The following is a 25588-nucleotide window of genomic DNA, read 5'->3' on the forward strand; positions in this document are numbered from 1 at the left end:
GCAACTCAATGAACACAGAGTTTCCCTCACCATCAAGGCCATATCAACTCGACCAGAAACCCGATAGAGCGACTCAGAGCCGAATTCGGAACTCGAATTCGGCACAGTCCACAATTGGCCACCAACCTCGACGACCAAAAGAACCACATTCCAAGAGCTGGACAGATATTGCCCCAACGCAGTTCTTGCTCGTTAAATCAGGACTTGTTTCTGAATTCAACCGCTTTGCCCACTGTCCATCGTTATTATCTAATGCTATAGCAAACGACTTCAATGAAGACGGTAACTTGCCTCTGCGGAGCTAACGGAGGAGTCTATTATTAGGTAGATAAGTGCTAACGATTTACAAAAAGGGTTTGGTCCAACTAGGTACCAAGCCCATGTCCCGACTAAAGCTCATGTCGAGGATGTTATTACGCAGTCTACTCCTTTCTATGTATCGTTTGAGACCCCTGCAATACGCTTACCTCCCTTACAAGAGCCCATATTCATACAATAAGAGAGAAACATTTACGGAGCCCCCGATTTATTTTACCAGCGCCCCGATCTATACCTATCTACTGCCCCTTCCTATAATATAATTAAAGACCTTGAAAGAAAATTAATAGGCCTTTAAATTATCTTTAAGGGCCTTTGAATTATCTTTAAAGACCTTCGAATTATCTTCAAAAGTTTTTCAATCATTTTTAAAGGCCTTGAAAAATAGTTAAGAGGCATTAAATGATAGTTAAGAGGCCTAAAAAAAAAAATAAGCAAAAGGCCTATATAAAAAACCAACACAACGCCCCATACGCTACCGATGCAAACAAACGCTAATATCACAGTAACTGCGTCCCAAAACAACACCAAGACCATCATCCAAAACTACTCAATAAGTCCCCAATTTTCTGCGACTTCTTCTTCGGCTTTACCCCCGCGCTCTCAGTAGTAGCCTTCCTCTTAGGCTGCGTTACCACTACCGTAGGCGCTTCCTCAGCCTGCACCTCAACATTCCAATCCCTGGAAAACTCCCATATGCACAAATTGCTCAGTAAACTCTTATTGGTGTTCACCTGTCCCGGCTCCGGCGGCGTCACCAAAGTGATGGTAGTATACGGATTATCCAGTCCCAGCTCCTCATACTGCAAAGCCATGTCCATGTCCCAGTACACGTACCGGTAACACTCCACCGGCGCCCAGGCAGGCGCGTCCTTCAGCGGCTGGCCGATGACCGGCGGTGGGTTTGTCATTGGCGAGTTGACGTACACTGCCTTGATCTTGGGGAACTTAGTTGCGTAGTGCAGCATGTGTATACTGAGCGAACCTGGCATGGCAAAGAGAATGAGACTGCGGAGAGAAGGGAAGGGTTCTTTTTTCTCGCTCCAACCTCGAATGAGGTGGTTGTTTAGATTCAAGCTCGGTTTGTTGCACGAGAATCCCGAGTGAGCGGCTGTTTTGATGCCGTGGTCTTCCATATGCAGGATGACCAGGCTGCGCAATTCGGCGAGGAGGAGGAGGTCGCGGGTGTTGAATCTCTCGGTATCCTTAATTTTAAGAATGGTGAGGAAGTGAACGTTGCCCGGGTGCGGCTGCATGGTTTGGATGCGCCTGGGTAACTCGTCCGGCTCGACGTCATCTTCCCAGCGGAAAGGCTTAACACCGTGTGGGGTGTTTGTCCGTGAGGTGTTGATGTAAATGGCATCGGCGAGGAGTTGCCATTGGGTGTATGTCATTCTAGGTGGTGGTGAGCGGTGTGGAGGGTCTGGATGAGCGAGAGAGACATCGACTTACATTGGATCCAAGAGCCTAAAAAGCTGCCTGAGGCGGGGTTCTGGTAAAAGCACGAGATGGTCTGTTGTGAGGCTGGCCATGTGCTTAGCGACCACGCGCATACACATAGAGACCAGATCCATCTTACGGACCACATCCTTGGGACCAGTTATCGAAGTCATTATACTATGGGGGGTCTGTGCCAATAGTTGTTTTTGAGAGACAAGGATTGTCAAGGGAGGCCTAAAATGAAGTTACAAGGCTTTGACGCGTCCACAATGATGTTCGAAGCGTTGGACAGTCCATGATCAAGAAGAGTAAGTGGTGGAAGTTTGCAGGGACACCAAATGTCTATTGTGTTGGTCTGTGCAAAGGCCTCCCAGAGAAAGTTGCGTGGGAAACTCAATAGGAAGGCAGGAGCGACTGCAAGAGCACTTCTTCAGCCAGTTCAGAAACTCACGAAACGGACCTTTGTTGAGGTTGCTCTCGTGTGCGTGTGCGTACAGTCAAATGTTCTATCTAAAAGAGGCATGTCTCTGGCATCATGGTCCCCAGTGGCCGATATAGAGCGATCACCGGAGTGTAAATGCAGAAAGTGTCAATCTATCCCCCGCTTTCCCCTCCAGACCGTCATGGTGTAAGACTTTTACCGGAGTGAATACGAAGGAAAAATGAAGTTTTATGTTGTTGAAGAAGAAAAAGAGAAAACCTTCAATTTGGGATGAGCAGAAAGACTTTTAAAGGCAACTTTGTCGTCGAGGGTGGGGCCACAACCCATCCAATCAGAGAGCGTCGGCCCCTGAGAGAGCACGAGCCACATCAGGCGCCAGCCACACAGAGCCAACTGAATTGCACAGCCCGGGCCGGTGGGGAGCCATACCTAACCATCAAGCCCCACAGCGGGGTTCCAAACCGTTTGTGGTTTATCCTTTTCCTCAGTTGCTATTGTTCCTGGCATTGCTGTAAAGTGAATATTATCTGGCCCAGATAAGAAAAGATTCTCTTGGTTCTTAGACTCTTCAGTTCGAAAACCACCTCTCTCACTCTCGCAGCCTACGCCCAAGAGCAGCAAAACCACAGCGCCTTATCAAAAGCGCCCAACTTTGCGATACCCCGCCATCAAACATTTAGATCTACCCATCACCACGACCCCCATCAGTCAAAATGGCAGGCGGCAGCGGCGCAGCTAGCTCTCGCGGCAGAGGAAAGTTCAGAAAGTTCACCCGCGGTGGTATGTCCCTCCCCTTTCTCCCTCCCCCTTCCACCCCCATAACTAACCCCCAATCCAGGCGGCAAACACTTCTCCAAGAACCTCCGCCCCCTCGACGCTGACGGCAACGAAATGGGCATGTGGGGCGACGCCCCAGCCAAAGACGAAGAAGAAGAAGACTCTGACTCTGAGGATGACTCTGAGGAGGAGGAATCCGAAGACGACAACGACGCCGTCAAAATCCCCACGGCGGCGGCGGAGGAGCTAAGCCGCGAGGAGCGCAAGAAGCAAAAGAAGGCCGCCAAGGAAGCCGCCATCAAGGCGAAGAAGGGACCTGTCCAGGTGGGGGATATGCCGTCAGACTCTGACGAGGAGGAGAGCGAGGAGGAGGCCAGCAGAATGCCTGCCAACCCGAACCACTCCCGTGCTGCTCGCAACCAGACCAAGGTCCCCAAGAAGAGCGCGGATGATGACGAGGAACTCGCGGCCGGGACGAAGAAACTGGCTGTTTCGGCGCCGAATAAGAAGGAGAGGGAGGCGATTGCTGCGCAGGAGGCCAAGGAGAGATATATGAAGCTTCATGAGCAGGGCAAGACGGATCAGGCAAAGGCGGATTTGGCGAGGTTGAGGGAGATTAGGGCGAAGAGAGAGGAGGAGGCGGCGAGGAGATTGGTAAGTTGATCGTATTGTCAGATGAGGTTCTACCTGGAGAAGGTGACTAATATTTCAACCAGGCTGAGAAGCAAGAGCAAGACGAGGCCAACCGTCTTAAGAAGGCCGAGATCGAGGCCAAGGAGGCCAAGAAGCGCGAGGCGGCTCTTGGTCCCGCGGCGAAGAAGAAGGGCAAAAAATGAGCAGGCGACGACACTAGGCGTTGTTTTTGATGGACGATTCAGGCCGGCTTTTTTTGGGTTCTCTTATTACATTGTCTCTTATTACATGCGCTTTTGGTATCCTCCTCCCCCTTTGCTCGTTACATATATTTATCTTGGATTAACACCATGCCCATATGTGACCACCGTATATACCTCTATCCGCCCTTCTAAATGCTATCTATCACACCTGGACCATGTCGTACACACGCATACCCATTAAACACCATATTCAACCAAACTGATCAACACATACCACCAACCCTTTCAAACATACAACTTGACGCAATAATCAGGGCATACCAGCCAACCCCTCCGTCCCTACGGCCTCCTTCCAAAACTCATCAAAATCCACCCCCTTCTCCTTGAACATATCCCTAATCTTCTGCGCCACCTCCACCTGCCTCTCCTCCGTAAAACCCCCCGGCCTCCCCGTCTCAAACTGCACAACCTCGATCCACCTAAAGAACAAATCCTCCTGCCCAATCGCCGCGAGCGCATCCCTAAACTTGAACACCTGCTTCCTTCTCTCATCCTCCTTCGTCCCCGGCTTAGCCCCCGTGTCAGAAAGATCAATGCTCAACCACCCGAAATTCTCATGGTACACCAGCACCAACGTCCCAAAGACACGTTCGTCGATAACCTTCTTGTCGACCAGCTCCGTGGCGGCGACCATACCCGCCCAGTCCAAATCCCAATTCGCGTCCATAGTCAGGTACCCAGTCTTTTGCTGCAGGAGCATAGGGGACGTGGCGGAACGGATCTGGTTCCAAAACACCTTGCGGAGGTCGTCGTTGGCGAGGAGGTCTTTACCTTTACCTAGGATTTCGACATCCCACTTGCGGGAGCGGCGGAGGTAGATTTCTGAGGGGCGAAACCCGACTTTGTAGCGCCAGTGGCAGGGGGAGCCGGTGAGGGGGGAGCCGATGAGGAATTCGTAGGGCCAGGGCCAGACGAAGATTGCGAGGGTGAAGTCGAGGAGGAAGGTGGAGGCGCGGCGGAGGAGGACCCAAAGGTATTGGGAGGTGGTGAGGTCGGTGAAGCGGAGGGTGGTGGGGTTTTCTTGGCCGGAGAGAGAGAGGAGGAGTTGGAGGTACCAGGGGAAGATGTGGCGGAGCCGGAGGATGAAGAGAGCGAGGACGAGGAGGTTCATGGCTACGGGGACGAGGAAGATTTTGCGCTTGAAGGGGGAGGGGCGGGGGTCGAGGTGAGAGATGTAGATGTGGGAGGGGTCGAGGGTTTCTGTTAGGGGGTTGAGGGAGGGGGGGGCCACCTGGAAGGGTTTGGGGGGGGTGTCTGAGGAGGAGGAGGTGGATTTGGGGGTGAGGCGGGCTTTGCCTTTGGATGTTTTGGTGGGCGCCATGATGGGCGAGGGTGAGGGGTATTGCAAATCAGTATGTAAAGAGAAGTGAAATGTGAGAAAGGGGAAATAAGACAGTGATGAAATTTTGTGGTGGTGATGAGGAAAAGTGAGAGACTGATGGTTGGTGAGTTGTTCACGGTCTCTGCAAATGAGATGAGGTTTAGCTATTCAGGGGATAACCCTAACCCTTTTAAGCGTTACATCGGGGCCCCGGTTTTTGGAAAGCGCCCGCTAAATCCCGGTGGACGGATTGCGGATCCCTGTCTCTCGGCTGGGAAAGCTTGAGCCTTGGCTGAATTTTTGAAAGTCCAAGAATTCCATGGATGCTGGGGAGAGAGAAAGAGAGAGAGATAACGCGCCAACATCGCAACCCCTCCTCTCGTTTCCAGTCCGAAGCGCAATGCTCCAACAGTTTTCTACATCATGAGGGGTGGTCTATGGCAGGTGAGTTTTTCCAAATCCCACGCGCCATTCTCCAGTTCTCCATATCATAATGGCCGGTTAACCCCTCCACCACCACAGAAGCAGAGGCGTCCATCCGCCTGCTTGCTCTGCAGTTACAGCTACAGCTACAACTTCCGACACAGCCTCCGGTCGGGCGCTTCCGCGAGAACTTACTCAGCACTCGTTAGCAATGGCCTAACCGAACCGACGACCTTGTCGATTTCGAGAAGACCAACAACTTCGAGCCAGGTCCGAATCTCGAACAACACCCGCAACAATGGCTTCATGCCAGCCTGGGCAAAGGTGGCCCCTCCGAAATTAGAGCCTCCAGCACCGAAACCTCCTCCACCACCGCCGCCGCCTCCTCCGCCGCCAAAGGCTTCTACTCCTCCTCCTCCACCACCCCCACCCCCCCCCCCACCCCCTCGTCAATGGCAGCCCTCCCCAGCACGGGACCAAAAATCAGAACGAAGCAGCAACCCCTTCCAGTTCAGCCGCCACAAGAACTACAACCCCGCCGACAAACCTGTCTTCAACCCATCCGACAGACCTACCTTCAACCCATCCGACAGACCTACCTTCAACCCATCCGACAGACCTACCTTCAACCCTCCCCCGTCTTCACAATCAAAACCGTCAAACCCCTTCCCCGAATGGGCCAACCTGACAAGAAGGCGAAGCAACAATGACACCGGCACTGTCAAAGGTTTTGACTTTTCCCGACCAGCAAGATCAATGCCGTTTGATAAGCCGGTTCCTCCTCCGTCGTCAGAGTATCAGCAGACGCATCGAAGACGGTTGACGGCTTCACAATTGGGGGGTGGTGAGCAGAGCCCCGCGCAACAACCGCACAGCAATAGTCCGAGCGATGAGTGGGCTAAGCTTGTGGCTGCGAATAAGGAGGAGTCGAGGCAGCCAAAGAAGATTATGCCTACGGCCGAGGACAAGGCTGCTTGGGCTTGGGCTGATGAGACGGGTCAGCGGCCGCAGGTGAGGAGGGTGGAGAGTCAAGAGCAGGGGGAAGGGGGGAGGTATGTACATCCGGAGGATAGGGTTGCTGCTTCGTTGCGTGGGACGTGGGGGATGCAAGCGGCGGGGACGGTTGTTCAGGCGGTTGGTGTGGAGGGGGAGACTGTAGGGAGGAGGGAAGGTGGTCGTGGGAGGGAGAGGGAGGTGGTGGTGGAGAAGTCGAAACGGTCAAAGGGTGGAAGGAGGAGGAATGACGATGAGGATGAGGAGTTTGATGTTGACTATGCCGAGGAAAAACGCCGACGCAAGGCGGAGAGGAAGGCTGAAAAGGAAAGACAGAGGTTGGCCGAGTTGGATGGGCCGACGCCGATTTTGCTGCCCGAGTTCATCAGCGTTTCCAACCTTGCCAGTGCGCTGGGGGTGAAGGCTAGGGATTTTGTGAGGCAGCTGGAGGAGCTGGGCTTTGAGGAGGTGAGTCAGGAGAGTATTTTGACCGGTGAGACGGCTGCGCTGGTGGCGCAGGAGTATGGGTTTGAGCCGACGGTGGAGACGGGAGAGACGGAGGATTTGAGGCCGAGACCGCCGCCGGAGGACCCCTCTTCTTTGCCGTTGCGACCGCCGGTGGTGACGATTATGGGGCATGTTGATCATGGGAAGACGACGTTGCTGGATTATCTGAGGAAGTCGTCGATTGTGAGTCAGGAGCATGGCGGGATTACGCAGCACATTGGTGCGTTTTCGGTTAAGATGAGTTCAGGGAAGCAGATTACTTTCTTGGATACACCGGGCCACGCGGCGTTCTTGTCAATGAGGCAGCGGGGAGCTACGGTGACGGATATGGTTATTTTGGTGGTGGCTGCGGACGATAGTGTGAAGCCTCAGACTATTGAGGCTATTAAGCACGCACGCGGGGCTAACGTTCCTATTATTGTTGCCATCAACAAGATGGACAAGCCCGAGGCGAACCCCGACCGTGTCAAGGCTGATCTTGGCGCTCAGGGGATGGAGTTGGAGGACTTTGGCGGTGATGTTCAGGTTGTCGAGGTCAGTGGCAAGACTGGCTTGGGTATGGACGACCTCGAGGAAAACATTCTGTTGCTTGCCGAGATGCTCGACATCCGCGCGGAACAAGATGGCATGGCAGAGGGCTGGGTGTTGGAGTCCTCCATCAAGCCCATCGGTCGTGTGGCCACTGTTCTGGTCAAGAGGGGTACCCTCCGCCCAGGTGACTTTATCGTCGCCGGAAGAGTCTCCACCAAGATCCGTCTGCTGAGAAACGAAGCGGGTGTTGAAATCCCAGAGGCTCCTCCCGGCACAGCAGTCGAGATATTGGGGTGGAGGGAACCACCTGCGGCGGGTGATCAAGTCCTCCAGGCACCAGACGAAGACACAGCCAAGGTCGCCGTCCGGTACCGTCAGGAACAGAAGGAGCGCGAAGAGGCGATTGAGCAGATGGCGGAAATGGAAAAGGAGCGCAAGGAGAAGGAAGCTGCCGAACGGGCTGCCAACGGGGAGGAAATTCCTGAAGATGATGAAGCCACCGGCACGAAATACCTCACTTACCTCATCAAAGGCGACGTCCACGGCTCTGTCGAGGCCGTAACGGCATCGATCCTCGAGCAGGGGAACAATGAAGTCCGCCCCAGGATCTTGAAATCGTCGACCGGGCAAATCAACGAGAGCGATGTCGAGCACGCGCAGGTTTCTGGCGGGGCGATTATCAACTTTAATAACCCCATCGCGGGACATATCAAGGCCATGGCTGACGCGGCCGGGGTGCCGATCCTGGATCATAATGTTATTTATCATTTGGTCGAGGATGTCCGGGGACGGTTGTCGGAGCTGTTGGCGCCGACGGTGAGCTTTAGGGTGCTGGCTGAGGCGGAAGTGCTGAAGGTGTTTGCGATTAATACCAAGGGGAGGAAGTATCATAATGTGGCGGGGTGCAGGGTGAGGAATGGGGTCGTGAATACCGGGGGGAGGTGTAAGGTGCTGAGGGGGGAGGAGGTGGTTTACGAGGGTGAGTTTACTCTACTTCTGCTGCTGCTAATGATGATTATGATGATGATGATGATGATGATGATGATGGGGGTGCTAATGCTGTGACAAATAGGGACTATCGATGAACTCAAGCATGGCAAGAAGGAGGTGACCGAGATCAAAAAGGGTGGTGAGTGTGGTATCATGTTCGAGGGGTGGGATGAGTTTCAAGAGGGCGATCGTATCCAGATGGTGGAGGAGATTAGGGAGAAGAGGAAGTTGTAAGATGATTAAGCATATAAATGGGATTGGGGAGCATTTAGATGGGGTGTTTAGAGAGACCGAGGCAAAATCACGCTGTATCTCATCTTCATGGTCATGAGGGCATGGTTTTTTGGTAGGCAACAAAATATGCCCAACCTTGGGGGCTCAATGCGTGTAAATATCTATGTATAAAATATCTGTACATTCCATCATAAGCAGGGACAAGCTCTTTTACATTACCACCTCTTTGGAGCATTTGCTCCTCCTGACGAGAATGTCCGGCTTGTTGTCTGGACCCTGGCACGCTCCTTCTCCAGTTTTGACAACCCAATGCGATCTGTCATGGGTGTGGCATCGATAATGTCGTCAAAGTCGTCGTTATCCGACCCATTGTCCGAATCTGGTTCTGCATCCGAGTCTGGCTTCATGTTTTGCGAATGTGGTGTTGGCCTAGAGATCACTTCTGGTTTCTTCTCAAGTGTGTCCTCCTTTTCGGTGAACGGTTTCGAAGCCAGAATCTTCCTCCGAATAGCCTCCATCTCGGCGTCGTCATCGCTGTCGTCTGATATCGCAAACGGGTCCTTCTCTTCCTCCTCTGGTACTGGTTGAGATTGCTTTTGTTTCCCTTTTTGTGGTGGCCGATTGCTTCCAAGGTATATCCCATCAACCTCATCCTCTTCCTCCTCTTCATCATCATCATCATCATCATCCTCCTCTTCCTCATCCGAATCGTCCGAGTCTATTGGGGCTCGTCGGTTGACATTGCCCCCCGCCCAGATATCATCCCCCTCGGCCTCCTCCCTATTCTCAGCATACTCCCTGTCCAACCTCTCCATCCACTCCTCCTGCGCCCTCTTGACCCCCGCCTCATCCTCACAGGCAGCGTACTTCTTGAGCAACTTCTCGTTGATCTCCAAAAACGCCTTGCCATACGAGAAAGGAGCGAGGATCTCCTCGGCCCATTCCAAATGTCCGCAAATCGCAAAAGCGGCCGCGAGAGCCTCGACGCAGTTTAACCTCCAGGGCTTGCCGTAGTTGACTGTGTTGGCGGCGACGAGGTAGGGGAGGAGACGCTCGTGTTTGCCGCCGACTTTGTTCCATTGGACCTCTTGGGTGCGCGCCCAGGAGCACTCGACCACGGCGGCGCCGTTGGCTTCCAGGATGGGGCGGTCGGCGGGGGAGACTGTCTGTTTGCCGTTGGGGGTGATGATGACGCCGGCGTGGCGCTGGCCGAGGTGGAGGTCGCGCATGAGGCCGAGCTTCATGAGTTTCTTGCCGGAGCAGCGTTTGGGGTCGCAGTGGCCTAGGTCCCAGCAGGCGGCTTTGAAGGCCGGGCGGGAGCGGGTGGTGGTGGAGGAGGAGGGGAGGGTAGGGTCATCGTTGTTGGGGTTGGATTCGGGGCGGTTGGAGTGGCGGGGGGGGCCGCGGTGAGGGTTCTTGCCGCCGCGGGAGAAGTTGTCTTTTTTGTGGCGGACCATGGTGATAGCTAGAGGGGGCTATGTTTTTGTGAAGGGAGGTGAGGGTGGTGAGGGTGAGTGGTGATATCAGGAAGCTGAAAAATGTCAGAATAATAATTTATGGTGGGGTGAGAAACGTCACCCCCACTATTACCAGCTGAGGCTTACCCCGCTTATGCAACGTTCTGGGACCTTTCACAGGGGTCCTGGATCTACGTACCCCCTGGGATTTATTCGAGAAACGGGTCGTTCGGGCTTCTTGCATGCTGCCACTTGCTTGTTTGCTGCCACCGACAGTTGCAGTCCAAGTTTCCTATCTCAACCCCATCCCAAATTCACGTTGCTGCCTGTCTCCTGGGGCTTTAATACTGGCGCTGTAGACGACTTTGTACTCATAGTACTACTTGCTTGACATTCCAGCTTCACAAGTTGTCCTTATCCCCCCTGACACACACACCACTGCGAGCCGAGCTCCCATCCCCGTCGAACCGCCCCCAGAAAGAACAACACCACCATTAACAATGGAGGCGGCCTCGGCGCGATACGCGGCAAGGGACCGCTGGGGAGACCCGGGTCACCCGGCGCCGTCACAGCTTCTACGATACATTGCTTCGGCCTGCAGTCCCGAGAACTACGAACCCAACCTCGCGCTCAATCTCGAGATCAGCGACCTCATCAACGCCAAGAAGGGCTCAGCCCCGCGCGAGGCGGCCGTGGCCATTGTCAACTACATCAACCACCGCAACCCCAACATTGCCATGCTGGCTCTGAACCTGTTGGACATATGCGTCAAGAACTGCGGCTACCCTTTCCACTTGCAAATCAGCACCAAGGAGTTCCTGAACGAGCTGGTCCGCCGCTTCCCCGAACGCCCGCCTATCCGCCCGACCCGTGTCCAGCTCAAGATCCTCGAGCTGATAGAAGAATGGCGCGGTACGATTTGCGAGACGAGCAGGTACAAGGAGGACTTGGGGTTCATTAGGGATATGCACCGGTTATTGAGTTATAAGGGGTATACGTTCCCGGAGGTCAGGAGGGAGGATGCGGCCGTGTTGAATCCTAGCGATGTAGGTTCTTGCCGGGCCTGTTTGTGAGCTATGGGCTGCGATGCTAACTGAATAGAATTTGAAATCGGCAGAGGAGATGGAAAAGGAGGAGAGGGAAGCCCAGTCGGCCAAGCTACAAGAGCTCATTCGCAGGGGCACCCCTGAGGACCTTCGCGAGGCCAACCAACTGATGAAGATTATGACGGGTTACGATACAAGATCGAAGGTCGACTACCGCGCCAAAGCGGCGGAGGAGGTGGCCAAAATTCAGCAGAAGGCGAGGTTGTTGGAGGAGAGGTTAGCGCAGTTTAAGCCCGGTGATAAGATGGCGGACGGTGATGTGTTCTCGGAGCTCGCCTCAGCCCTGTCCAGCGCCCAACCAAAGATTCAGAAGATGTGTGAGGAAGAGTCGGAAGACCACGAAGCTGTTGCGAAGCTGCTGGAAATTAACGATGCCATTCACCGGACTTTCCAGAGATACAGGCTGCTGAAAAAGGGAGACTTTGAGGGTGCTGCCAAGTTGGCCGACCCCAATTTCACCCCATCTGCGAATGCTGGTGGGAAGGGCGCAGCCGGCGAGCTGTCTTTGATTGACTTTGACGACGCTGCGGCAGACACAAACGGTTCTGGCAGTCAAGGGGCATCTCAAGCTTCCGGATCTGGTCTTGAAAATGACCTCCTAGGCCTGTCCTTAGGGGAAACGAGCAGCTACGGCCAAACGGGCGGTATTGCTTTGGGTTTTGGTGCCAATACTAGTATGCTTTCTTTCCTCTTCACCAACGTTGGACTATGGCTAACAGTCCCAGATATCCCTGGCCCGGCTCTTTTGTCTTCGGTTACACAAAACAACAGCGCTGGAGGGAACTACAGCGCATCAACATCAACCTCACCAGCACCACCCCCTGGCTTCTCAAACTTTTCCGCCTTCAGCTCGGCGCCCTCGTCCAAGACGGCCACCCCAAAGCCTGTCAGATCGGCGTTCTCACCGCCCGCCTCCAAACCAGTTTCCAACGATCCCTTTGCCCAACTGGCCTCTCTTGGCTCCAAGCCAGCGACACCCACGCCAGCGGCACCCCAAAACAACGACGATGACGAGTGGAGTTTCTCCTCGGCCCTCCCACCAGAAGCTCCCGCCCAGCCCAGGGAGCACACGGCCGTCATCAACAACACCAATCTCAAGATTGACTTCAAGGCCTTCCGAGCGGCCGAGGGACAACCACCGGTGGATTTGCTCATGCTGTTCAGTAACAACACTCCCTTCCCAGTAACGGAACTGCACTTTCAACTAGCAGTGACCAAGGTATGTTTTTGCCGTTACTATTGTGTAGAATCGCTCGTGCTGACTTTTTCGACAGGGCTATGAGTTACAACTCACGCCACAGTCCGGCCGTAATCTCTTGCCAAAACAAATCAACGGGGTCAAACAGGAGGTCAAGGTGTGGCGCTCGGGGGACAAGTCGCAGAAGGTGGAAAAGATCAAGCTGCGGTGGAGGGTGAGCTACAAGCTGAATGGGGAGGTGAAGAATGAGATGGGGGAGGTGCCGGAGTTTAGTATTCCGTAGACGGTTCCAGCGGTGGTGGAAAGCGAGGGTCTGGCGTGTCGTGGTCTGTGTTGTAATATCCGGGATTGAGCCAGGAACGGAACATGATGCATGTTGATAGTTGAAGCGGAGAGCGCGGAGGCTGAAAAAGCGATTACAATTGGTGTTTTCGAGACCTGCGGGCGTTGGAATTACAAGACGTCTCTTTTTTTTTTCTCTTCTTCTTCTTTCTGCTCTTGTTGCCAGATGGACCTGCCCCTATTTATACTGCCTAATTGCAGTGACTGCAACGGTAGGGCAGTGTGAGCGGTGCTGTAATGGCATGGTCTCAGGGGCGGGCTCCTTTCTCAGTTTTACTCAATGGCACATGAGCACCATCCTCGTCATTCGAGCATGACCTCTTCATACTTGCTCGGAAGCCTTGCCGCTATCCCGCAAGACAATGCTGAATCATCTCAACTCGAATAATTCAACTGGACACCACATAATAATCACGAAAGCGCAGCCCGCCGAGATGCTTTGATACTTGCTGGACCTCCTCGCCGCCCTCTTCCTCTCCCGCGGCTTTTGCTGGCCCATAGAAGAGGGCGGGGGAGAAGGGGGACGTTTTGTGCAGAGCGGTGTGCGGGGCATGGCTTGGGCTGAAGCACAGGGTGATGGGCAGATTGAGGAGAGGGGAATAATGGAAAGGGGGGATAGGTGGATGGTGATGGTGATGTTGTATATGATTTAGACGACAGGGAGGGGGTGGGGGGGCTATCTTGACATCTTGGAAGTGGTTACCTCGGTTTTGAGAACAAAAAGTAATAGGAAAAACACTCATCATTACTTGCATTGTAACTGCCCCAACAACCCCCTCAATAAAACGAGAGAGTCATCGAATCCAACGGCAAATACCTAACTAAATACCCCTTCCCCATCCCCATCCCCATCCCCATCCACATGTACAAATAATACACATCCCATTAAAACACATTAAAGCCCCCCACCCGCTGTTCATATCTTCATCCCTTAACCCTTTTCTATATATATATATACCCATCTCATCCATCCATTTCCCTCTGCAGCATTAACCAACCATCATCATTATTACACCCCCACCACGGTCTACCCCATTCTATCATCCCATCGTCTATATAATAGCACGTCCCAATCCCCCTCACGCAGCAGGCAAGTTAAGCTTGTTATTCCCCTTCTTGGTCATAACCTTGGTAATAGCATGCCTGATCGTCTGCCCCGCCTTCTCGATGTCCTTCTTGCTCAAGCCCGAAGTGACACACACCTTGAGCGCAGGCTGGACAATCCAGCTCCCATCCTTCAGGCTGTTATGAGTAGAAATGCTCATCCCCTTGAGCCTGGTGATCAAAACCCCGTTCGCAAGAGCCTATATCACACCTCGTTAGTTAAAACCAAACTCATATTCGGTGCCAAGACGCAGGGGGAAGCAAACATACCTCATCCACACACTCCTGCAGCAACCTCTCCTGGTCCTCCAACCCCAACCTCCTCGCCCTCACCACCTCCTCCCTCAACACCAAAAGCTGCACCGGGTTCTCCGCCGCGCTCGTGCAGACAACCCACTCGCTCCTGCCCTCGGCCAGCTGCCCCCTCAACAACCTGACATTCTCCCTGCACCCCGCCAAAATCTCGGGGTTGCTCTGCAACACATTCAAGCTCTCGCTCGCCGTCATGGCCAACATGGCCGGCAGCGCCGCAGAAAAGGTGTACGCCGCCGCGGCGATCCTCTGGTGCTCAACCACATCCCCATCACCCGCGCAAAACCCACCCCCCGCGCACAGCGGCCCAGCCAAGCTCCCCACGATCATGTCAATCTGCGTCGGATCAACATTCTGATGCTCCGTCAACCCCCTCCCCGTCCGCCCCAGCACGCCAAACGACCAAGTCTCGTCCAGAATAATCCTAAACTTGTACTTCTCCTTCAGCTCCACCAGCTTGGGCAGATTATTCATATCCCCGCACGTCTCAAACAGTCCCTCGGTGACAATAAACCGTCTGGTCAGCTTGCCCTTCTTCTTCTGCTCCGCCACAACGCCCCTCATGACTTGCTCCAGGTCCTCAAAGTCGTTGTGGTTGTACCATTTGATGTTGCTCCTGCTGATCTCCAACCCTCTCCGAATAGAGTAATTGACCGCCCTGTCAGCCACGATAACATCCCCGCGTTTGCAAAACGAGGGAATCACGGACGAAATCGCCGAAAAGGCCTGGGCGTAGACGATGCACTTCTCTGTGCCTAGGTAGCTAGCGATATCGGCCTCGGCCTTCATATGCACGTCCTGCGTTCCGTAGAACTGGGGAGGACCGCAGGGCCCAACGCCGTACGTCCGAAGAGTGGCGATGGCTTTCTCCTTGATTTGCTCGTTGGCGTTGAGGTTGTAAAAGTTGTAAGAGGCGAGGTTGGTGACGGTTTTGCCGGTGGAGAGTTTGGATTTGGGGCCCGAGGGGCCGACGAGGATGGGGAGTTTCTCGAGCGAGGTTTCTTCTAGGGGGGTGAGAGGGGCGACGAGGGGTTCGGGGGTCCATTCTTCGACTAGTTCGTCGATTTCCTTGAGCGGGGGGGCGGGGAGGTTAGTAGAGGTTATTGTGGGGGAAGGGGGGAGAAGGACGTACATCTTCGGTGAGCTTGACGTAGTTGACCTTGCTGGTCGAGTAACTTGGGCTGAGGAGATAGCGGATGAAGAAGATGACCAGCACCAGCTCGATGGCGGATCTGACGGGGTCGTTTTGGTAGCTGGACCTGACATAGCGGATGAGGACTGCGCTGCCAGGGACCTTTTGGAAGGTGGTCGCCGCGTGGTCGAGGAAGAGGTTGAGGCGGGTTTGGAGGTCTTGGAGGTCCATGTTTGCTGTTCCTCCTCCTGCTTGTGCTTGTTGTTGTTTCAAGATCGATCTGGGATGTAGGGGAAGACACAGGATCAACAGATCAATCGCATTGGTCAAACCCGCTCGCTCGCTGAAAAGAAAAGGAGAGTGTAAACGCCGTTCCGTCAGGTAAACTCTTCAAATGCTTGTCGCGTTCGTGTTGCGGTGTCGATGTAGTGTGGTAAGTTGCAGCTGGGGAAAAATATTCCAGCAACAGCAGCAAGCAGCAGTGGTGGTAGCGGTCGCGCGCGCCGCTAGGGTGACAACACAGCACACCACGGCACAACGGCAGCCTCGGAAAACAAGGGGTCGGTCCCACACACGTCAGACCAGTGGCGCGGAGCGCTGTAGACCCACCCCACTTTTTTTCCTCTTGTTCTCAAATCCCGTTCCGACTCAGGGGCAAGTTCTCTTGGCATCTCAAATCAGTTCAGGGGCAACCAAGATATTTCCATTAGGTACCCTCCTCTCAATCATACATTCAAGAACTCATTAATAATCATGCCCTCTTTGCTCAGTGGCTCGTAGCCATCCATCTTTATTGAACCCATTACATTACGCAGTGGCACATCGACGACAACACACACAAGCAATCATCTTGAAAAACACGCAATGCTTCAAAGGTACTTGGGCAAATATGCAACAACGCAACCCAACAATGCCATTAATCCGCATTAAGCAACTTTCAGAAGACCACATAACAAAAAGCAGCAGAGACAGGGAAATTGAGCTAAGCGTCTAGGATAATAATAAAAAAGCCCACTTGTGTGTATGTGATACCAATGCCTTCCGCCAACCCCAAAATCAAAAAATCAACAAAAAAAAACAAAAAGAGAGAGAGAGAGACAAAAAAATCAAAATGAAATGATGCTCATGCTGCCAGAGGTTTGCTGTCGAGTTCCAAGAATACAACATTTCTTTTCATGACAAAAACTCCCCGGGACCACTCCCCATCTCCCTATTCTTTTGCTTGGCCAAAGAGAGGTCCGACAAAATCCCATATGGCTACTATTAAAAATTGTACAAAGTCGTGGCCTCGCGCGAGGCTGACCAAGCTGGCGCTTTGCTTTGCTTAAAAGAGTCTGTCGTTGGTGCCCGCAGTCTCGGCCGGTCTTTTCGCCGCAACTGTCGTTGGGGTATAGGCACCACTGTAGCTCGGGCGACCGGTACCGGTCATGGTGCTGTTGCGGGTGTTGTCCTGATTCACATCAGGCTGCAACAACACCATGTCGCCAAACTTCAACGTCGATTCCAGAGTCGGCATGATGAACTTGCCAGCAACGAGCGGGCCGGCGATCAAGGCGGCAAACAAGATGAACATGGTGAAGTAGAGGATCGAGTAACGCAGGACGCGTCTCCTCCTCAACTTGGTCTGCTTCATCGAGTAAATCGGAGGCCGGATTTGACGACTATCAAACATGTCAGCGTGGTCAGCAACGAAGACGGACAAAACCGGACATACCTTGGGCGGAGCCAGAAGAGCATCATGGAGTGCAGCTTGTCAACCTGAGGAATGAGAATGACAGGGAGCATGAGGAAGAGGATGACATGACCGAGGACAAAGTCGGCCGCGAACATGCTCAGCTCGGTGATCTTGCACAGGAATTCACGGGCGGGCTGAGAAACGGTGTGCCAGCCGAGAGAGTACCACTTGCCGGTCCAGAAAGCGATGTTGGCGGCATCCGTCTTCATTTCTCTGGTCAAGCACAGAGTGACGATGACCTTCAGGATGAAGCGCTGGAGAGCGAGGACAGCAATCATGCCCAGGAGCGTCCTGGCAAAGTCGGCACGCTGCAAGAAGAACATGACCTCGAAAAACACAAGAAGGCCAATAACAGCGACGGCGTGGGCGATGGCGGCGAGGACCGAGCCAAACTTCTTGCAGCACATGCTCAGAACCGGACCCATGCAGCACGCCATGCCGAACATGGCGGCCAGGACGGCAAGGTTGAGACCGATGGGGGCAAAGGCGACAATAGCGATACGCATGACAACGGCCGCGGGATCGTCCACCTCCTTGGTACCAAACTCACCACCAACACCGGTCAGGGAGTTGATGTAGAGATAGGGGATGAGCGTAACAAGAACCAGGCAGAAAGGTGTGAAGATCTCGGCCCACATCATATTGGTGAAGGCAGCACGAGGGACATCTCCCGACATCTTGGCAGATGGGTCGCCGATAACCTTGCGCTTGTAACCCGTGGTTCTTGTTCTGGACAGGCGGCAGAACGAAATCCAAGACGAGGCGTGCGAGCGCGAGTTGCCACGAGACAGCCAGCGGAGGTAGTCGCGGTAATCGATGAAGAAATCGGTCCAGGCGAACTGGTGGGGGTTGTACAGGAAGGGGGAGATGACCAAGGCCAGCAGCGAAATCCAGAAGTAAATGATGGCGGGGGTCCAGACGGTGATGGTGGCGAACAACAACATCATCAGCAGACGGGCTCCGAAATAGATCGAAGGACCGGCGAAGCGCGAGTAGAGCACACCGAAGGGGATGCGAGCCGTTGCGAAACCGCGACCGGTACCGATGTAGCGAGCACCTCCGAAAGTGACATCCATCTGCACAGAGTTGGCGTAGATCTGGCAGACAAACACTTCAAAGAAGGGCGAGAGGGAGCCGATGTGCTTGGCGAAGCGCGTGGCGGCGCGCAGCACACCGCGTTCCATCATCTCCTGAACAAACAGGGGCACGAACGAGAGGAAGAAGACGAAGAAAATCGACAGAATACTGCGGTAGACCCAGTCGACCAGCGCGTCCGTGTTGGCACAGCCCGTGGGCAACAGAGGATCCGTGATGGGAACGTCGCGGTTGTAGTCGCAGCGGATAGTCTCCTTTCGAAGGGCACCGATCTGCAGGAGCGAGATCATGAAAAGCTGGACCGAAAGCATGATAAACATGTTGTTGACGTGGAAACCAGGATGGGCGTAGTAGAAGGACAAGAAGCGATCCAACGGCAGCTGGGTTCCGAGGTAGTAGTACTCGCGGGACAAGAACTGCTCACCCATGCCCGTTCCGATCTTGGTCGTGAAGTTGAGAATGGAGCCGAAACCCAAATCACGACCCTTGCCGCACTGGTAGTATTCGCAGTGCTTGATGCGGCCACCACGCAGCAGGGCGTTCATGCCGGCGTAAATGTCTTCGTTCAAGTGCAGGCCCTTTTGAGCCTTGGACACACCGCCGCGAGTCGTCATGAAGATGCCGTTGAGGAAGTCGGGATGACCGTAATGAAGCTTGCCACCGATCTCGGCCAGTGTTCTGGCAAAGAGGGTGCCGAACGTCTGCTCCTTCCCGGCAGCAACGTCACCAAGGATCCCAATGTTCTCCGAGAAGATGTATTCACGAGCACCCAAGATGGCAACAGGAGTGTGGACCGCGTTCTTGACACCGGGAGTGTAGGGGGAAACGTTGTCCGTCTTCATCTCCTCGAACTCGGCAAGAACGCTACGGATCTTGAGGCACTCCTCGAGGTAGTTGTCCTGGTTGGCGTCGATGAGCTGGATGTACTCGCCGCGGTAGAAGATGATGGCGTGGTTCTGGTTGTCGGATTTGCCGTCGCCAAGAATGGGGTTGCCAGAGAGCTGAATGCGGAACTTGGGGCGACGCTGACCGTTCTCCATGATCTCAGAGTGACCATCAATCAGGGCAGAGTAGAGGCGGGGCTCCTCGCCCTCGTTAAGGGGAGGCTCCTCGTCGAGGTAGGCAATCTGGAGGTCGGGGTAGGCACGGAGCAAGAACTCGGCATTTTCCATCTCTTCCTTCTTGAACTTGGCGAATCGCTGCATGGAGATGCAGAGCTTGAACTTGCGACGGGCCATGCGCTCAAGCTCGCGCTCCAGCTTGTCGGAGTTGCCGCCAAACATCTGGACAACCTCGGGGTTCTCGACGCGATAGAGCAGCTTGATGGCGCGGGCGTAGTTCATGAAGCCGGAGACAGTACGGTACAGGGTCTGGAAACGGAGCGAGGCCCAAATACGTGTGCGAAGCGTGTATTCGGGGGCCGATGACTTGAAACCAATGCAGTAGAAGGGAAGATCATCAATCTTGCTCTTGGCCGTGTCCTTGCCTTCCGTCTTCTCATCCTCGCCGTTGAACTGCGAGGTCTCATCGGCCAGAATCTTGGTGTCCTTGACGAAGCAGTCCCACTCGTGAGGGTGAAGCTGCTTGAGGTACTCGAGAAGGGTGACACGAGAGTAAGGCTCGTCTTCACGAATGATTTCTCTCAGGGAGAGGAGAATCTTTTCGCTGTAGTGAGGAATCATGACGGTGAAGGTGGGCATGTTGTCAACGGGCAAGGGCTCAGGGATGGGCGTCGAGAGCGACTGGGCGAAGAAGGAGATTCTGCGCTCGGCCTCGCTGTAGGCGGGGAAGAACTCGGTCTTGAAAGAGTGATCTTCCTGCGAGACGAAGAAGGTGGGAGCACGCAGCGTCCTCTTGCCCTCCTGCTCCGAAGGAACCTGGTGGTAGAGGAGCTTCTGGACATGGTCAATGGCCAGGAGGTGCTCGCGATACATGGAAATGATGATGGCATTCCAAATCTGAGAAATCAGGACCTTGGGCTTGTACTTGATCTCCATGTCGGTGGTTGCCAGGACCTTGGAGTAGATACGCTTCGGGAGACGAGAGAAGATGTTTCTCCAGGGAGTCCAGATGGAAGAACCGAGGTAGAAGGACCGGGCGATCGAGAACACCGTGTTCAAGAGCACATACCACAGGTACGTGTCGAGGAAGAAGAAGATCAAATCCGTGATGAGCAAAAGTCCGAGCGTGATCTTGGGCTGATGTTGGCAGATCATGTTGCTCAGGAAAAAGTCACCCATGCAGGACGACGTGTCCATGATGTGCAGATACCGAATAGGGTCCTTGATGGAGAGGGTGAGGTAGGCATAAGACTCTCCAAACTTGGCGCCAAACACGATAAGCCAGAGGCCGTAAGACATGGCGATGGCCTTGCCCTTGAGACGCGGCCAGCTGGCAGTAAAGGTCTGACTGGCCACGTACCGCCTCGAGTTCTTGGTCAGGTAGCTTCCAAACAGACCACCGAGCGGCATGATGGAGAAGAAGATGAACGTGATGAGAGCAATGAAGAAGTGGGCGATACCGAGGGCCAGCGCGAGAGTAGTGCGCTGCTTCTCGATATAGGCCTTGTCGTCCTTCTCGGGCATGAAGACGTAAACGCCGGGAGCGACGTTGAGGATGAAGACCAGAATGAGGAACATCAACTTTTTGGTCAAGTGCTGCGCGCCCGCCCACTTCCTTGGAACGTAGGCCCATTCCGTGATGGTGGCGGCCACTTGGATACCGGAAGCGATGGCACCACCGAACCCGACGATGGACCAATGGGCAGCCTTCTCGGGCCACTGGTTGACTTCTTGTTCGTACTTGACGGTGATGAGCGTGGGGGAGTTGTAGGCCGTGTAGAACCAGAACATGGTCAGGTGAATAATCCAGATGCGGTTGAAGTTGACGAGAAGATGGAACCAGGAACGCGTTTCCTTGTAGGTCTTGAAGAAGCACTTCTTCCAGTTGACATCCTTGAGCTTGAGGTAACGTTCCGCGGGAGGAACGTCGACGAGCTTGGTCTTGTCCTCGAGCACGATACGCTCAATGCCCTCGGGGTACCAGAAGAGCTGGTTGCAATCATCATAGCCGATGATCTGCTCATGGTCGCGCTCGCGACGGACATAGACACCGTTGGAAATTTCGTAGCCCTGGTCTCTGCAGTACTGATACAGAGGCGTGATCACGTTGTTCAGGAAGGTGAACTCCTCCACCGGCTCAACAAGGTTTTGGCAGGCGGGCGAGTTGAGATAATCGTCGGCGCACTTGAAGATGAAGCAGAGACATTCCGCCATGAAGCGGACCTGGTTGGCCTCGCCCCAGCAGAGCAAGAACAGAGCGAGCTGCCTCACCCGATCGTGCTGCGACATGCGGTTCATTCTCGTCTTCCAGCGGTACTCGGCCGCCTCCAACGAGTCATCGCCCTCGAGATCTTCCAAAGCCTCGGCCTCGTTTTCGGGGCCCGGGCCCTTGCCCTTCTTCGCCTTCTTCTTGGCCTTCTTGCCCTTCATGTTGGCGAAACCGACGGCATCGTCCAGGTCAAGATGGGCAGCAAAGTACCACTTGCGGTAGTTGGCGTTGTCGCCACCAATGTAATCGGCATGGAGAGACAGCAGGGCCTGGTTGGGCGTCATGCGGGACGCGCGCGAATCCAGAAGCGTCATCAAGTGGTCGTACATGTTGCGCATGCTGTCGCGCTGGAAACCGAATTTCGCCGTCAAGTCCAAAAAGATGTCCTCCACCTCCTCCTTGGAGAGGGGAATCTGGGCATCCGAAGTCCAGGCGGGATAGGGTTCCCTGGAGCGCTGACCGGCGGGCAGAACATTGCTGTAGTCCATTCCGTAGTTGGGCGTAGAGGCGCCGGAGGAGCGGTTGCCACCATAGGAGATCTGCGACGATGGTGGGCGGTACCCGCGGTTGCCTCCCTCATCGTTGTAGCCGTTGTTGTACTGCTCATCACCGCGTCCATAGTAGTCCATGTCGGCTGCTCTGGCCATGTCGGACCTCATCGTGAAGTCGCTGAAGGTCTCCGAATCGTCTTCGGAGCCCTGCCTTGGACCCTGACCATTGCCACCGTAGCCACCTTGACCGTACCCTTGATCGTAGTAGCCATTGTTGCCTCTCTGGCCGTTGTTGTAGTAATCGTCCTGGTACTGGTCGTTGTTGTCGTAGTAGCCGCCATCTTGCTGGTACGGGTTGTTGGGGTCGGCGTTGTAGTAACCACTGGGCCATCAAAGTCAACTCTGCCCGCCCATTCTATCCATTTCGCATCAAGAGCCAGAACTTACGATTCGTCATAGTAGCCATCGCCTTGCTGATTGCCGCGGCCCTGGGCGTGACCGCTATTTGGCTGGTTGTCATAGTACTGTTGGTCGTCTTGATAGTAGGCGTCATTGCCGTGCTGGCCTCCGTGACCGCCTTGACCGTAGCCGTCATCGTACTCATCGCGGCCGTTGTAGCCGCCTTGGCCTTGGCCCTGGCCTCCCTGGCCTTGGGGATATCCCGACATATTGGGCAACAAAGTCGTCTGCTGGCAATTAGCCAAAACTGTCACGGTCGTGTCCGGACTCGGAAAGCCGAAGGGTCTAAATCAACATTTCAACCAGGCGTTGCAGGTGCAAAACTCACCGTATCAGAGGCTCATGGAGCAGTTGCCGGGGAAGTGGATGTGGCGTTGTCGACCCAAAAAATGGGAGTCTTGTCGTGTCAAATGTCCAAGAAGTGGCCGGCCACCGCAAGAGGAGCAAAAACTCGACAAGCTATGATTTTTGGGTTTGGGTTGGGCGCTGAAGAGCAGAGAAAGGTGCCGGATAACGTGCGTGTTGTTGATTGTTGATGCACAACAGGAGCAGAATCCGACCAACGAGGGTGAGCGATTGGCGGCGCTGTGGGGCGCAGAGAAGAGGGAGGTTGGCTTGGGGATGGTGGCGGTATGCAAGAAAACAGGCCGCTAATAATTCGTGCGTGGGTCCCCCCCTTTCAGCGAAACTGGGTTTCTTTGATTGATTGATGGAAAGGAACCAAAAAGATTATGGATGGATTGGTTGACTGATTGATTGGATATGCTTCAGCGACCGTAGTGTAATGTGTCGTCCTTGAGGGTCGTTTCGGCGCGACGGATCCAGACGGCGTCGTGTCTCGAATGCCGGCACGCAGCTCGAAAGGCAGGCGACCGCTGGATTGCAACGGCTCCTACACGGGGCGACGGGCGGCGGGCGACGGCGGGCGACTGGCGACTTTCTACTACCTGAACGAGAGACGGTAGAGGTGTCGGAAGCAGCAGATGAGCGAGCGAGCGTCGAGAGAGAGAAAAGAGAGGAGAGGAAAGAAAGAGAAGAAAAAAAGAGGAGGCACTGGCCACGGAAGGATGTTTGGCTAGTGTTGGCCTTGGACTCTTGGGAAGGGAAAGAAGCAGGGAAATGGGCAGGAAAAAGGAGGCATTCATTCGGCCACTCGCTGAGCAGGGGAGCAGGGATGGGCGGTGCGTTTCGTCTCGGGCTCGGAAAGACACCAGGGGTGGAAGCATCTGCCAGGGGAAGATGGACGAGGGAGGGCACCGTGTCGACCTGCCAGCGGAAGCACTGTGCTGCTCCCATTTGTCAGGCACGCGCTTGCTTTCACGCCGGATGCCTCTCTGCCTCACATTCTGTTTTCCCCGGATTTCAGACGAAGCTGCTGATGCTTGTTTCGCTGCCAGATACAAGTCACAGCCTCAGACATAAAACACACTTCTCTCTTTCTCTCATTCTCTCCATCTCCCTCTCTCATTCCCTCCATCTCCCTCTCTCATTCTCTCTATCCCCCCCTCTCCCTCTGCCTCCCTCACCCTCACTCTCACATCAACAGGGAACGCAAGTTGGCAGCTGCAGCGAAGTCGCCGGTGCCGTCTGCAAATTGCAACCCCAACTCCTGAAGACTTGCATTTCGTCCCGCCACCATCTCGATTTACACCAGCAGATTCTGACCAATGGAGACTCCAGTTCGGGATACCGCCGGCTTCGCTGCCGGGCTGGCGCGGGCTGGCGACTCGAAATTGCACCGTATCAGAATCCACGGCTCCGCCACCCAACTTCCAACTGTCGCCCCACCCCCAAAAATCAATTGGCCCTCCAATCGCTGCCCCTGAGAAAGATTCCGTTCCCACCAAGGTTTCGACAGGGAACACCTGGCAGGGCGGGCCAAGGCACATCAACGCCAAAGCTTGGTCTTCGAGAAGCACATCGATGACGACGACCTTCAGAATGGATTCCTCTTTGGGAAAGGAAAAAAACAAGGAATCTATCCCACTATTTGACCCTCTCTCCATACAACAACCCAGCTTATCGGAGACATCCCATTGGCAAACTGTCAAAACCGGTCAAAAGCCAGATGGCCGGACTAGTAGCGACTCGGGCGACAGGACGGCATATGCTGGCCACATATGCTGGATACTACTGCAAAAGAATCCCCTGATCTCTCGACCACGACATCACGTACCATCTCGAGGATTCGAAGGAACCGACAATTGGGCTGTGTTTCTTGTCAGTGGTCCAATGCAGCTAGAGCCCTCTGGACACGAGCATAATCGACCCACGACGTGCCGGACTGGGCCAGTGGCAAACACCTTTCGATGACAAGGTCCTCACGCCCTCACTCGCCGTGTCTCACAATTTTATCTCGCCGCAATTCCCGAAGCAGCTGAAATCGCGGTGGAGGCTCGCTGCAGTTTCTTCCAAGGTCTTCCTTTTTTGGCGGAGCCGCCATGGTTCGGGCTGGAGCCGCTTCCATATTTTGTACAGCACACCGACAGGGGCTCTTTGTCAGGTTAGGCCCGGTTTTTCCGAACACAGTGCGCCAGGACTTTTTGACAAGTTGACGCCGTCGAGGTGCTTTTGCACAAGATCTGTGCCTCTTCCCCTTTCAGAAGCTCGTTCCCCCACCCCTTTTATCAAGGAAAACGGTTCCTGTCTAACGTGATCTATTTTCCAGCATCAAAAGAGGGGGGCGGCAAAACCCCCCGAAAGAGAAAACAAGTCTGACGTTGCGCGGTTCACCTGCCGGATGACCGGTAATTAATCGATATATCCAAACGACGAACACTCCCCATATTCTTGTTCAGATCTGCAAGGAACGAGGCAACCAGAATGCGAGATTCACACCTCCAATTGTCCCCCTCACTGCCCCATGACGAAGGTTGCAATGTGATTTCTCCCACCTACACTTACCTGTCTGAAGCAGCAAACACACTTCACCAAAAATATATATTTCTCTCTGTC

General features: G+C 54.3%; 8 protein-coding genes across 8 annotated transcripts; 3 read left to right on the forward strand and 5 right to left on the reverse strand.

Annotated features, from left to right (window-relative positions):
- Nucleotides 1-775: 775 nt before the first annotated feature.
- Nucleotides 776-2429, reverse strand: QC761_508307 (uncharacterized protein). The gene is made up of 2 exons (XM_062880039.1): nt 1771-2429; nt 776-1713 (listed from the first exon to the last, which is right to left on the reverse strand). The coding sequence occupies exons 1-2, from the start codon at nt 1929-1931 to the stop codon at nt 855-857; spliced, it is 1020 nt and encodes a 339-aa protein (XP_062731359.1). The 5' UTR covers nt 1932-2429; the 3' UTR covers nt 776-854.
- Nucleotides 2430-2640: 211 nt separating this feature from the next.
- Nucleotides 2641-3946, forward strand: QC761_508310 (uncharacterized protein). Its single transcript, XM_062880040.1, has 3 exons — nt 2641-2980; nt 3039-3631; nt 3694-3946. The coding sequence occupies exons 1-3, from the start codon at nt 2914-2916 to the stop codon at nt 3811-3813; spliced, it is 780 nt and encodes a 259-aa protein (XP_062731360.1). The 5' UTR covers nt 2641-2913; the 3' UTR covers nt 3814-3946.
- Nucleotides 3947-4123: 177 nt separating this feature from the next.
- Nucleotides 4124-5194, reverse strand: QC761_508320 (uncharacterized protein; the record flags this gene model as incomplete). Its single annotated transcript, XM_062880041.1, has 1 exon — nt 4124-5194. One exon carries the CDS (start codon nt 5192-5194, stop codon nt 4124-4126), a length of 1071 nt encoding a protein of 356 aa, XP_062731361.1.
- A 423-nt stretch (nt 5195-5617) lies between these two features.
- On the forward strand, nt 5618-8872 carry IFM1 (translation initiation factor IF-2; the record flags this gene model as incomplete). The annotated part of the gene is made up of 4 exons (XM_062880042.1): nt 5618-5638; nt 5717-6186; nt 6211-8627; nt 8721-8872. 4 exons carry the CDS (start codon nt 5618-5620, stop codon nt 8870-8872), a joined length of 3060 nt encoding a protein of 1019 aa, XP_062731362.1.
- Nucleotides 8873-9087: 215 nt separating this feature from the next.
- TSR3 (ribosome biogenesis protein tsr3) lies at nt 9088-10329 on the reverse strand (the record flags this gene model as incomplete). Its single annotated transcript, XM_062880043.1, has 1 exon — nt 9088-10329. One exon carries the CDS (start codon nt 10327-10329, stop codon nt 9088-9090), a length of 1242 nt encoding a protein of 413 aa, XP_062731363.1.
- A 239-nt stretch (nt 10330-10568) lies between these two features.
- Nucleotides 10569-13375, forward strand: GGA2 (ARF-binding protein). The gene is made up of 4 exons (XM_062880044.1): nt 10569-11375; nt 11431-12109; nt 12161-12654; nt 12710-13375. The coding sequence occupies exons 1-4, from the start codon at nt 10830-10832 to the stop codon at nt 12914-12916; spliced, it is 1926 nt and encodes a 641-aa protein (XP_062731364.1). The 5' UTR covers nt 10569-10829; the 3' UTR covers nt 12917-13375.
- A 510-nt stretch (nt 13376-13885) lies between these two features.
- Nucleotides 13886-15988, reverse strand: LCB1 (serine palmitoyltransferase component). The gene is made up of 3 exons (XM_062880045.1): nt 15524-15988; nt 14350-15459; nt 13886-14279 (listed from the first exon to the last, which is right to left on the reverse strand). The coding sequence occupies exons 1-3, from the start codon at nt 15752-15754 to the stop codon at nt 14055-14057; spliced, it is 1566 nt and encodes a 521-aa protein (XP_062731365.1). The 5' UTR covers nt 15755-15988; the 3' UTR covers nt 13886-14054.
- Nucleotides 15989-16205: 217 nt separating this feature from the next.
- On the reverse strand, nt 16206-23746 carry FKS1 (1,3-beta-D-glucan synthase). The gene is made up of 3 exons (XM_062880046.1): nt 22622-23746; nt 17238-22556; nt 16206-17184 (listed from the first exon to the last, which is right to left on the reverse strand). Exons 1-3 carry the CDS (start codon nt 22840-22842, stop codon nt 16848-16850), a joined length of 5877 nt encoding a protein of 1958 aa, XP_062731366.1. The 5' UTR covers nt 22843-23746; the 3' UTR covers nt 16206-16847.
- Between the last annotated feature and the right edge of the window lie 1842 nt (nt 23747-25588).

This window comes from Podospora bellae-mahoneyi, chromosome 5, assembly GCF_035222275.1.
Source record: "Podospora bellae-mahoneyi strain CBS 112042 chromosome 5, whole genome shotgun sequence".
Lineage (NCBI taxonomy): Eukaryota > Fungi > Ascomycota > Sordariomycetes > Sordariales > Podosporaceae > Podospora > Podospora bellae-mahoneyi.